The 12,594-nt window shown below is 36.3% G+C and overlaps 1 protein-coding gene across 1 annotated transcript; it reads left to right on the forward strand.

The window, feature by feature from the left end:
* The first annotated feature begins 117 nt into the window (after positions 1–117).
* LOC111711112 (probable E3 ubiquitin-protein ligase HECTD4) lies at positions 118–12,365 on the forward strand. The gene is made up of 11 exons (XM_023485365.1): positions 118–222; positions 331–417; positions 767–895; positions 1,519–1,647; positions 1,967–2,057; positions 2,126–2,167; positions 2,232–9,037; positions 9,415–9,536; positions 9,595–10,945; positions 11,006–11,071; positions 11,545–12,365. Exons 2-11 carry the CDS (start codon positions 364–366, stop codon positions 11,803–11,805), a joined length of 9,051 nt encoding a protein of 3,016 aa, XP_023341133.1. The 5' UTR covers positions 118–222; positions 331–363; the 3' UTR covers positions 11,806–12,365.
* Positions 12,366–12,594: the final 229 nt, after the last annotated feature.

A 12,594-nucleotide genomic window follows, 5' to 3' on the forward strand; every position in this document is an offset into this window, starting at 1 on the left:
AATCAAAAAACAAGAATTATCCAGAGGAAATTTATATTTTACAAACTTACATAATTCAATTTTTAATATTTTATTTTAATTCATCCATTAATAATAGTAATAATAATAATAATTGCAGGATCAAGTGCAGGGAGCAGGAAGGTATCTGAGTATGGTGGGAACCTGTTTGGATTCGGGAGTAGATCTGTTCTGGGATCAGGATGGCCAAGGGATCCAATTAAGGAATCATTGTATTTAGATATCCCCATCTATAAGTTTATCAAATATCTTGAAAACAAAAATAATCTTTATTTTTTGATGGTGGAATATTTTAATATGAGTGGTTTTAAGGTGGAAGGAGACACGGTGACTTTAGTTTTTGAAATGCGGAGTGGTAGGGAGCATAATACCCCTGATAGAGCAATTTGGGGATTCAAGGTAGGGAGCATAATACCCCTGATAGAGCAATTTGGGGATTCAAGGTAGGGAGCATAATACCCCTGATAGAGCAATTTGGGGATTCAAGGTAAGGACCATAATACCCCTGATAGAGCAATTTGTGGATTCAAGGTAGGGAGCATAATACCCCTGACAGAACAATTTGGGGATTCAAGGTAAGGACCATAATAAACCTGATAGAGCAATTTGTGGATTCAAGGTAAGGACCATAATACCCCTGATAGAGCAATTTTGGGATTCAAGGTAGAAAGCATAATAATATACAATACAGCAAGTTTTTACCATGCAGTGGTCCAGAATGTGAGATTTTATTCTGTATTTTGTTAAGGTTCGGATTGTATCTCATGAACCTGATGAGAATAGGAATATACCACTTCTCCCTGATATAACCCTCACCCTGACAGTACTTCTAGCAGAGAACCTAAACATCCTCTACAATGGAAAGAAAATATCTGCGGTAACTTTTTCAAATTGAGGCACTTTGTCACGCACTCCTAGAGTCCCTCAATGTCTCTTGATCTCTATTTTATGCAGACATACAGATTTTAAATTATTCTTTGATATCACTTGGTGGTCATACCCTGAAGGAATAGCTTTAATTTATCGAGGGATCAATAATTTATCTTAAAAGGCCCCACATTGGATATTGAGATCAAGCATTCAAGATTATCGATCACACAAGACAAAAGTTCGATCAGACCATAAGATTATTTACATCTCACAAAACATCAAATATTTCTCAAATAGCCTTTGATTCTAATCCTTAGTCTTGTATAAAAAGCTCTTCTTACTTCTTACAAATTATCATAAGCATAACACCAAGGATATATGCCCTAAATATTAACCTTCTCAGGTTCTTTTAAATAATTCTAATAAACCTACTGAACATTAAAACTCTATGACAATTCTAAGAAAAGATTTTTTTAAATGGGACAATTTGAAAAAAATCAAATTTGGACGAAGAAAGATCATTGTTAAAAGATTAGGCGCAATTGTTTCAAAAGTCAAAAATGTGCTTTGGCTTTTATTACATTTAACTCTTTTTGTCAAACTTCCGTATATATCACTGTGTTGTTACAGGAAGAAGAAGAATGTAAGGAGTTATTAAACAGTAAACTCCTACAGAGATGCTCCTGGGAGAAACCGAGGCTGTCCTCTGCCAGGTTCTGTGGGGAAGATGAAGAGATACCGAGGATAAAACTTCCACAGGTTACTCTTACCTCCATTTTACATACTAGCATTGAGAAATTCTTTTGGTGAAATTTACTTTTAAATGACTCACCTCTTAACGAATAAATGAGATAATCATACTTTACCTCTTTAACAAGTTGAAATTGTGGGTTACTACAAAAGTGATTTGCACATGTTGTAGATAAAGTGTGAGGTAATTTCTATAATTACCCACTAATCAAGCTAGAAACAGATGATATCTTCCTCATTATTGATCAAATAAAGATTAAAAGGGTATTATTGCCAATCAGACATGTCCTTCTAAACCATCAAGAATGAAAGATGATGATATATGCAGGACCAAGTGAGAAGGTTAAGGGATCTATCTGGTATGCGCATACCTCACATGAGACAAAGTGTCAAAGAGGTCATTGAACCAGATGTTTTGGGTAAGCATATTTATGCCATTAAAATTAATAAACATTCATTTTTCAACTTAATTTCCATAAAATTGCAGAAGAGGCAGTCCTTTCAGCTGTTTTGAAACATCTAGGCATAGGTAAAGAATATGATTCACAAGATTTAAAAAAAATCTTTGCTTTTCATCTTAATTAATTTTTTAGGCGAAATTCTGGATAATTTTTGCACACATGAGGCTGAGTACTCCCTAGAATACTTTACCATGACTGACATTATGATGGAAACTTACCAAAAACTGTATGCTCTAATTAGAAAACTGCAAACTATTGCAGAATTGGAGAACCATGTGCAGAATGATGTTGAAGACATCAGAGAGAAGAGAATCAAAATTGGGGAAACTTTCTATGCAAACTATGGACATGATGAGTCATCACTGAAAGATTTGGCACTTATATGCTTTATCAAAGATGTTGAATTTGATGACAAGAAACCACAGAAATCTCTTGAAGAACTAAATAAGGCCATTGAGGCAGAAGCTTTTGAACGAGACATAAATGCCAATAAACCACTTAATAAAACAGCTCAGATTGTTCATGCAATATTGATGAGAGTAGAACTACTGCTTCAAGTGTCCATTGATACTGCTGTGGAGAAGTCAAAGTTTTCCAATATGATGTCCCGGAGTCTTCAATCTTGGCCTTCCGTGGACTCAAAGTCTTTAAAGAAACAGCTTTCATTTGACATTGAGCAATCACTGGATGATTCCATTCTTCAAATTCCGAAGCTTCGACTGAAACGTAAGATAAGAAAAATCAAACAGTCTGCTACACAGTTAAACAAGCCTGATGAAGATGACAAACTTCCACAAACAGTTGTTCTAGAGCAGCTCTTTCAATTTATTGGCAGTCATCCGGAGCAAGCAGTTTCCCCCTGGAAATTCTTGGAAGCTGTGAGTATTCGCCGGGAGAGAAGTGTTTCTAGAAAGTATGCCTTAACTTTTATGAAGGAGTTGTTGAAATCAGCTGTTGTTGCTGGAGGTGGAACTTACTTAGTAAATTCCATTGCTTTCTTAATCCAGTCAGGACCAAGGCTAAATGAGCTGACTTGTGGTGGTTTTGTAGAAAAAGTATGTGAAGCTTATGGAGAAATTATGATGCTTATAGTTCATCTTTCATCTAAATTTCCATTAGCATGTAAAGGAAGCATAGGCATACTTTGCACTGTTCCATATGAGAGATATGAAGAAAAGAGCTTAGTTCGAAGTGGGTTGGTCAACTTGCTGGATAAGCTTTGTAGCCAAGGAACAAGTGCAAAGAAACATGAGGAAAACAAGCAGTACAAAGCTGAGGATATTCACAACCTTTCAAGCATAGCTTGGGCAGGATTTAAAGTTTTAACCAATCGTTGCATGAAGTGGCAAGAGGAAGAAAGCAATGAAGTCACCGATGAACTTAAGATAATGGGGTTAGCTCACCAAGTCTCAATATTGCTGACAAACAATTTAGCAAGAGCAACAGATACAGAAAAAGAGTCAACAGAAAATGAGGCACTACAAGAGATCCTTCAAATGTTGAATAATATGTCTTCCAGTAAAATGGGAAAAGATATACTGAGCCAACCATCCTGTGTCTCAAAGCTGTTATCTTTGCTGCTTGAACCAAAGCTCTCACCAAAGATGATTTTGACCATCATTCAACTATGTCACTCTGCTCTTCCACTTATGTCCCCTGAAGGATTTTCCCATATCAGTCTTCCACACTGGACACTTGGTCAGGAAGAGGTAAAGATCAATAATCTTGATCCCCCAAAGAAAATCATAAGCCTTATTTATGCTAAACTGGCGGATTTTCTAATTCCTGGTTGTCAGATATCTGCAACTTCTCATGGAAAAACATCTTGTAAATTAGCATCCAGAAAAACATCTACAGAAGGAACAGAAGAGGGGGATGCATTAGATGAAAAAGATATTCCTCAAGATTTACCTGATATGGATAGAACCCTTTCTCTTTTCATACATAAAAGAGAAGATCAATCAGCCAATGAGATTGTACAGCAGCTGCTGAATGCAAGCTCAGAGATCAGAATATTCAGATTTACTGGACCACAAAATATGGAAAAAATTGTCTTAATTGATAAAGAACTAAATAAATATCACAGGGCTGAGGTTGTAACAGATGATGCCACTGTAATACTTAGACGTGCAGTAAAACTTGCTCAACAAGGATTCATTGTATCTGTTGGAACTCCGCTTAAACTTGATGAGCTAACTGAAGAGAAAAAGAATGCTGTTGAACAAATAGCAAAGGATAGAAATGTTCTTCTTTCTAAGTTTGATCCTGCCCGCCCATTTATCAGTAGCCCAGTAGCAAACAGTATGGCTTGTGAATTAATAGCCCTTATACATAGCCTGTTCAGATCATCTACTGCTAATCTTTGGGAAACTGCTATAAATGACTTTATTTCTGACAAGCTTGTAGACCTAAGCCATATTGCAACTGCTCAAGACTCTCTTTTTTCTGGTGCCCCATATGAAATTTTTGAAATTTATAATAAAGCTAGAGATTTGCTGGCAGTCTTGGCATCTTTGGGAGGATACACTGAGTTCATAAAACCTGGAATATGTGCAAAGGTATCAGGTCAAAACATGGATGAATCTACAGTTTTAATATCCTCCATATCTGAACAAACAGGACAAGCGCAAGTGCAATTTAACATTCCAAATGATGTGTCCCATTTCCCAAGACCTTCTAACACAATTCTAGTACCTCTTCAAAGAATCAAAACTTTAAAAAGAACAGACCCAGTCCAGCTTTTCCTTCCTCTTGCTGATGAATTGATAGCATCCCTTCAGTCCCTGTTAGCTCCAGATCCAACAGGAGTGGAACCTCTCAGTACTGCTCTTCCAGCTCATGGAGAGGGTAGAAGTCTTAAGCTAGCTACCTCAAGATTAATTGCCGAGCTTCGAACAAGAGCAATGCATGTAATGTCACTGTTTTTAGAAGAACCAGAGTTTGGTTGTAAATTCATGCAAGCCTCTTGCCAGGCAGTTGATATGCTCAAATGCTTATCTAAAGATTGTCTTCCTTCTGATAGAATAGAGACTGTTGAAGCAGCAACAAGAAGACTGAGAAATTTATATCGAGATTGTGTTAAGCCCCCAGCACCACCTTCAAGAAGAAATGGTACTAAACACAAAGTAATGATTTGGGACTCCACAAAAACTTTTCCTCCTCTACGATCAGTCCTGTTTACTCATAACATGTTGGGGATAACTTATTACTCTGAACCAGTCCATGGTACTGGAGCTCCAAGAGGAATCTTTGTTTATGGTAATCAAATGATACCTCCATCAGCCAACTTTTTCTATTGGGAAATTGATATTCTTTCATTGGGTGACACCCCAGATGACTCAGGTACTCCTCTGATATCTGTTGGATTTGCCCCCTTAGCAGAGAAGAAAGATGGTCCATGGAGTAATCCAGTTGGATCCATGCTTTTTCATAGCAATGGTAGAGTTGTTCATTATAATGGATCTAGTCTCCTGCAGTGGAGATCATTAAGATTTGATTCCCAACTAAATCCTGGCGATATTATTGGTATTGGTTGGGAAAAGGTCTTTGAAGCATCAGGAAATATTCCTTCTTCAGGAACAGTATTTTTTACTTTAAATGGAGTAAAGCTAGACCAAGGATTAGAGGAGGTTGCTGGAAACATGTTTCCTGTAGTTCATGTTCAGAAAAAGAATACAAGAATCAAAGCTAACTTTGGGAATTCTAAGTTTGCATATGCAGAGGGGAGAAAACATTTTGAAACTAGTTTAGATGAAACAAATGATGAGAATGATTCCAGTGATGGATTTGGAAATATGCATTTTCATACAGACAGTGATTCTTCTGGAGCTAGTAGTCCTGAAAGAGGGTATGCACTAGGGGCCGGTAATAGAAGAATTAATACTTATGCATGCAGAACAGCCTTAACTCCAAAACCTTTAAGAGAATACAACTTGGGATCTGAAGAGTTTAAAACTCAGCTTGGAAATGAGTTGTGCTCTAAAACAGGCTCTCACATTCAACCTATTACTGTTTTGGATGAAGATTCAGACAGTGAAGATGAAGATGAGGATGATCTAAATTTGGAATCAGGGCACAGAGAGGATATTAATAGTCTTTTAGTAAAGTCTTGGGAGACCAAGGTATTCCCTATCATACGCCGCAGATTTAGAAATGAAGCAGAAAGAAAGGATGGATTGGAACAAATAAAAGGAGCACTTTCTTTAGGTATGGCTGATATAGCAAGACAAACTGTTGAATTTTTATATGAAGAAAATGGTGGAGTCCCCAGGGACTTGCATCTACCAACAATAGAAGATGTAAAGGAAGAAATGTCCAAATTTACAATAGAAAGGCTGAAGAAAGGCCAACAAGTAATTATTTCAGAGCCAACACAAGAATTTACAATAATGCCAAAGTTTGCAGTTCCAATAATGATGAAAACATTTGGTCTTCCTGGAGAAGTTTTAGAGATTGATCCAAATAATGAACTTGTTCAGGTTGAGTCTTATCTAAAATCAGAGGGAGTTTTAGTAAGGTTTTGGTATCCTATAAGTGTACTAGAAAAGCCTTCTGATTGCACCATAAAGGTGGCAGTTACTGGTGCACAAGTGATCAATGTCAATAACCTTCAGATTCACAAGGAACTAATGAGCTGGGAGTTTGCCATGTCAAGACTTTATTGTAGAGAGTCTTATGTGAAACTTATTGAACATAGCAGGAATAATGATTTAGTTTATCTTAATCCAGTGGAAGAAACAACATCAGCCTACACAATGATAACTTCCAACATATTACTTTTGAAAGATATTGATGTTGAGAACCTGCAGTACATTTCCAACCATTGTCTGATGACTCCAGAAAATGGAAATGCGTTGGAAAGAAATTTAAATATAAAAGACTCTCATAGAATTCTAAACCTTGAAAAAGGGACACTTTCAAATCTCTTTTTTGATAATTTTGATCTTTTAAAGATGGAATTATATGATTTCATAGTGCAGGCTTCACAAAAGGGAGAAGATTACATGATAGAATTGACAAACCAAACTTGCATGGTTTTACAATTAGCTCCAGAATTCTTCTCTACAGAGGAAGTTGTTATCAATGATATATCCACGTTGAACTCTTGCATTCTGTTTCCTGGAGCTGCATTTACAGCAGCTTCCGTGCGAATAAGAAGAGGAATAGAGGAAAGTAGTGAGCTTAAAGATTTGACTATACAGCTACAGACTCTTGATAGTTGCTTTGTTAAGTATAATGGACAAATTTCTTCTAGAGACATCATTCAGTATCCTATTGAAACCAATGGATACAAAGATCCTTTGTATTCGGCCTTCACACCTGTTATAATGGCAACAGATAAGGTTAGAGTATCTCATAGTGGAGGAGAAGACCTGGGTATTCGTTTGTATCTTCATTCTATTCCTCAGCAGCTTCCTTTAGCTACAGCTTACATTGAACAAATCCTTGTGGCAATTGAAACAGAAAATGTGTCAAAATACATAACTGAACCAGTCATATTTCACTTAATAGAAGTTCTTTCAGGATTCTTTTGGAGATATGAAATGCCTCAAGAGATAAAAGAAAGGATGTTTTTGCTACTGGCAGAACTGATTCGTTGCTATAAAGGTCTAAAAAAGAAACCCTTGCCAGAATTAAACCTTCCGCAGATGCAACTGTATTTGCAGTTTCAAAATGAGTTACAAATCTTATATGATTATGAATCTTCAAGAAAGCTTCACAAACGGTTCAGTTCCTATATCCAAAGTTTGTTTGAGCTCTCAACAGCTTTTACAGACCTGACAGATATAAATGTAACTCCAGTTATTAAAAAATCAAGATCCCCAACCCCAGTTTCAGGTTCTGATAAGGAAGGATCTCCTACTCCAGCTTCAGTAAGAAGTTCATTGAGAAGAAGATTGAGGCCAACGCGGAGTAGACTTAATTCCTCTGGATCAAATAATTCAGATTCAGGGAGCCCAGTAGCTAAGCAGGACAAATTTTGGTATACTAAACTTCATAAACTTACTACTGTTCTTTGGTTTGTGGTTGATAATGATATATCATACCAAAGTCAAGCAACAGACCTTATAAAAGAAAGCTTCAACCAGACAAAACTAGATGACTTTTCTAGACTTTTGATCCTGAAAGGTGTCCCAAAGCATCTTGAGAAAAGCAATCTTATATCAATTTTAAATAAGTCACTGGCCCCCTTTGGAGGTTCATTCAAGAGTGAAATTTATTTGCACCCTTTAACTGAGAGTACTACAGAACCAGCAATTGAAGCTATTAGCACCACTCGTAGACCTAGAACAACAAGCACTGCTGAACCAGTCCAACCCAACAACTCCGGATATGTCATTCTTCAAGTTAGATCTAAGTTTAAATCTAGTGAAGTAAAGCAAGAGCTTTTGAAAAACCCCATTTTATCTCAACCTGGGGAGTTTGATATTCCAGATGAATTTGATCCTTGTCTGGGACTTAGTGTTTACAGAGTGACTTCAGCATTTAGTGTAGAAGATCCAAAGTACAATTTTATTCTTGACGGCTACTTGAAAACAAAGATCTTTGACAAAGAGGGTAAATTACGGATAGAGGCTTACAATGCATTGGAAGACATATTCATTTCAAGTTATCTTGCTTCTCAGAGATTTTATGAAAAATTAGAAGAGAATGATGATTCTAATGATAGTGCGATTCATTTAAAGCAAGGAGATATGTTAGTTCAAACAGAAGGAAATCTAATTTATTCATTCTTTTTTGGTATTAAACAGACAAAGCGAGCTCTGATTGAAGGGGTAAAGGAGGTCTTGGAGCAATATGGTTCTGAAAAATATCCAGAAAGTGGTAAAGAGAATGAAGGTAGCAACTCAAGGAAAAGTTCAATTGAAAAAGATGTCTCCAAGGTTTCTGGTGATGTTGAGGGGTCCATTGTTTTGAGAGTGGTCCAGGAATTTCGGGTAAATACATATGATTATTTTTATTTAAAATTCTGTGATGGTGATAGACCAAACCTCTGTAGAGTAAAAAAAAGTAGATGTTAGTTCCACATTTATTGAAAATATATTTCTGTCTGGGTTGAACCTCGTCAGTTCTAACGATATAATAACCATCAAAATCGATAAAAAAAATTTTTAAAAAATTTTGTAAAAAATTACAAGAAAATAAACAAACAAAAAAAATTATTCAAAATAAAAATTTGGGCTGTCAAATGGACATAAGGGAACCAAACTCAGATTTTAGATGGAAAAAAGATAATTTCCAAATATATTCACTTTTAAAAAAATGTTTTAAGACAATTATTATTTCCCCCATTAAATATAAACTTTTTTACTAGGCATCTGAGGACACAATGAGTAAAAGAGAAAATAACAGCTTTGATAAATCAGAATTGAAAGAGCAAAGCTCTGAAGAAAAAAATAATTCAGAGCTTGGATTAGAGCTCGATGGATTTATTAGGTGAGTCTGCCATTCTTTGTTTTCCTATTGATGATAATTATTAACTATTGTTTAACAGGTTTATCTGTGAATATGCTGAACAGGATATTCGAAGTGTCTGGGTTGGATTACAAAGCTGTGGGTTTGATCTTCTACTTGAAAGGGTTCATCCCACTGATATAGACAGAGTGCAAAGCATACATTCGCCTTGGAACAGAAAACAAGATCAGGCTTTAATAGAGTTTGGGAATATGATTGGAAGAACCCTTAACATATCTCCCATGAAAATATCACCAAATGAGATTTATCTCACAGAATCAGATCTATCGAGCATCCTATTCTCACCTTTACAAGCCTTTTCAGTAGAGGAAATTAGATCAAGATATTGCTTCTTAAAGCAGTTGAACCTAGGTATAGCAGAACTTCTACCTATGACAGATTTTCGGGCAGCCGGAGCCTATTCTAGAAGTATTGGATCTGCCTTATCAAAGGGCAGAAATCTCATCTTTTATGATGTTAAAGAGACCTTTTTAAAGCATCTAATAAATTCAACACATCAAAGAAATCCTGAACATGCTCCTCCGGAGATTGTAGTAGATCCTGTAGAAGAGATTGGAAACACCAATGAAGATGTCTGTTCCACTTTATTTTGTCATGCATTGAACCAATTGGCTGAGGTGCAATCCTGTTCTCTTAATGTCAGCATTGCAGCTGGGGGAGATCCGCAATACCCCTTTAACATAAAAATGGCAGGAGATGAGGTCCATGGAAACTCTGGATCTTTCAGACACTTTCTTTCTGCAGTTGTAGATCAGCTTCATGGTCCAACCCTGAACCTTTTAGTCCCTTACAGGGGCACTGGGCCCTACACTGGTAGATACTTCCTCAAGCCTGGACCAACAAACTATGGAGAAGAAAAAATGCTTCAGTTCTTTGGTCAGTTGTTGGGCATCTCAATGAGGGCTGGTATTCCTTTACCCTTGGACTTGATGCCAACATTCTGGATGTCTCTGGTGAATCAACCTCTCCTTTTGTGGACTCAGTCCAAAGACATAGATCCTGTAACCTTTAACTATGTATCAGATCTAGAATCAATTACTGAAGATAAATTTGAAGAGTTTTTGGAGGAGAATAATCATCCTAAATTTACACTTTCTTCAATAGGCGGGGGATATGTGGAGCTGTGTCCAGAAGGAGTTTCGCGCTCCCTATGTTGGGATAATTTAGAGGAGTATGTTGATTTGGTGAAGACATGCAAACTGAAAGAGTGGGAGTCTAGAGATAGAATAACACATATACAAGCTGGGTTAGGATCTATTGTTCCCGTAACATATCTGATTCACACCTTCACGGCCCAGGATCTAGAGCTAAAACTGTGCGGAATACCACAGATTAATATTAACTACTTGAGGCAACATACACTATACCAGGTAAATGATTATGAATGACATGACTAACGTCATAATTTACTAAACATTTATTGGGTTTAGGTTGGTATATCTGAGTCTGATGAACATGTCCAGTTCTTCTGGTCTGCTTTAGAGTCATTTAATCAGGTTATTCTTTACTCTTGATTTTCCAGTTCTCTTCAGGCTAAAACTAATCAACGAAAAGTGTCAAATTAAGTGTGTGGTTTCAGCTTTCATGCGTTGTCGCAAAAGTAAATTGTGATATCTCCATTTTCATCCTATGGGGTTAACTTAGTTTTCAGAATTTTTGCTAATTTTCCATCTTTTTCGTTTGTTTTCTAACTAAACGATCGTTTAATTAAAGTGAGATCGTTTGTTCAGTGAAATCGTTGGTTTAGTAAAATAATGATCGTTCTTTGTTATTTTGTTTTAAAAATTGTTTGTTCAGTAAAAGAATATTGTTTTTTTATAAAGTTTGTTAAAAAAATCGTTTGTTCAGTAAACAACTATCGTTTTTTTCAGGTTTTTAAAAAAAACCTTTGGTTATGAAAAATGTTGTTCGTTTACAAAAACAATGCACGTCTCTAGTCTACAGTTTTTATGTCGTATTTTGTTTGCAGGAGGAGCTGGGACGGTTTGTTAAGTTTGCATGCAATCAAGATAGAATCCCAATGTCCCAGGATGAGGAGGGTGTAACCCTGCCCCCCTATCCAATGAAGATTGCTCCCCCTGACAGACGAGAGGGGGACCCTGATGCCCAGTATATTAGGGTTGAGACCTGTATGTTTATGGTTAAACTCCCACGATACACTACCTACGAAAGTATGCGGGAGAAACTACTCTACGCTATAACATGTGCCATGGACCCCCTGAGCGGGTAGTGGTGGGTTGGTTTGAAAATTATAAAAATATAATAATTTAAAAATATCTCTGTTATTGAACAACAACAACATTAAATTAAAATTGAATCAACCTTGCCTGCCCTCACCCGCTAAGAGGTTGAAGATTTAAAGATGACTGTTGGGAAATTATTCTGTCTTATTTCTCTGCAGCTGTCAACTTGTTTCTTTTCTGATAAGCCATGCATAAAGCATTACAGTTATCATTTGTACAATTATTGCCGGTCCCAAATCAAGATATTTCTTGACAATGAAAATTAAAGACAAGTATTTATATAACCGCCATTTTATTCTAATATTTATTGTTCTCGCAAAAAATAACTAAATGTATGATAAATGTAATAATTGAGTGATTGATGAAAAATACTGTTATATAAGGCTTAATTTCTAGCTACCCTTCAGCTAGTTGTAGAGAGGCATTTTATATTCACAACTGTATCTATTACATCTGTCTCTAAGCAAACAAAAGTGGAAAATTCGGCCATTTTCATTCTTTGTCTCTGATGCATAGTTCCGTAAGTAAATAAATCACAATTGGAAAATATCAATTTTTGATCAGACAAATATAAAACCTGTAGGTTGGAATCGTACACAGAACTTATAAAGTCCCTTATATAGTCCCTTATATAGTCCCTTCTATAGTCCCTTATATAGTCCCTTATATAGTCCCTTATATAGTCCCTTATATGGTCCCTTAAACTGGTATTATTATCATCACTTTGTTCCGATGTTAAAGCAAATGTTTAACATCGTACTGAAGGTGCCGATTAA

Source organism: Eurytemora carolleeae, unplaced genomic scaffold, assembly GCF_000591075.1.
Source record: "Eurytemora carolleeae unplaced genomic scaffold, Eaff_2.0 scaffold1098, whole genome shotgun sequence".
In the NCBI taxonomy this organism is placed as follows: domain Eukaryota; kingdom Metazoa; phylum Arthropoda; class Copepoda; order Calanoida; family Temoridae; genus Eurytemora; species Eurytemora carolleeae.

Excerpts from the sequence above, each read along its gene's own strand:
- LOC111711112 (XM_023485365.1), top strand. The coding sequence starts at position 364 with ATGCGGAGTGGTAGGGAGCATAATACCCCTGATAGAGCAATTTGGGGA. Across the intron at positions 1,648-1,966 it reads CGAGGATAAAACTTCCACAG|GACCAAGTGAGAAGGTTAAG; the intron begins GTTACTCTTACC and ends TGATATATGCAG. Across the intron at positions 10,946-11,005 it reads GGCAACATACACTATACCAG|GTTGGTATATCTGAGTCTGA; the intron begins GTAAATGATTAT and ends TATTGGGTTTAG.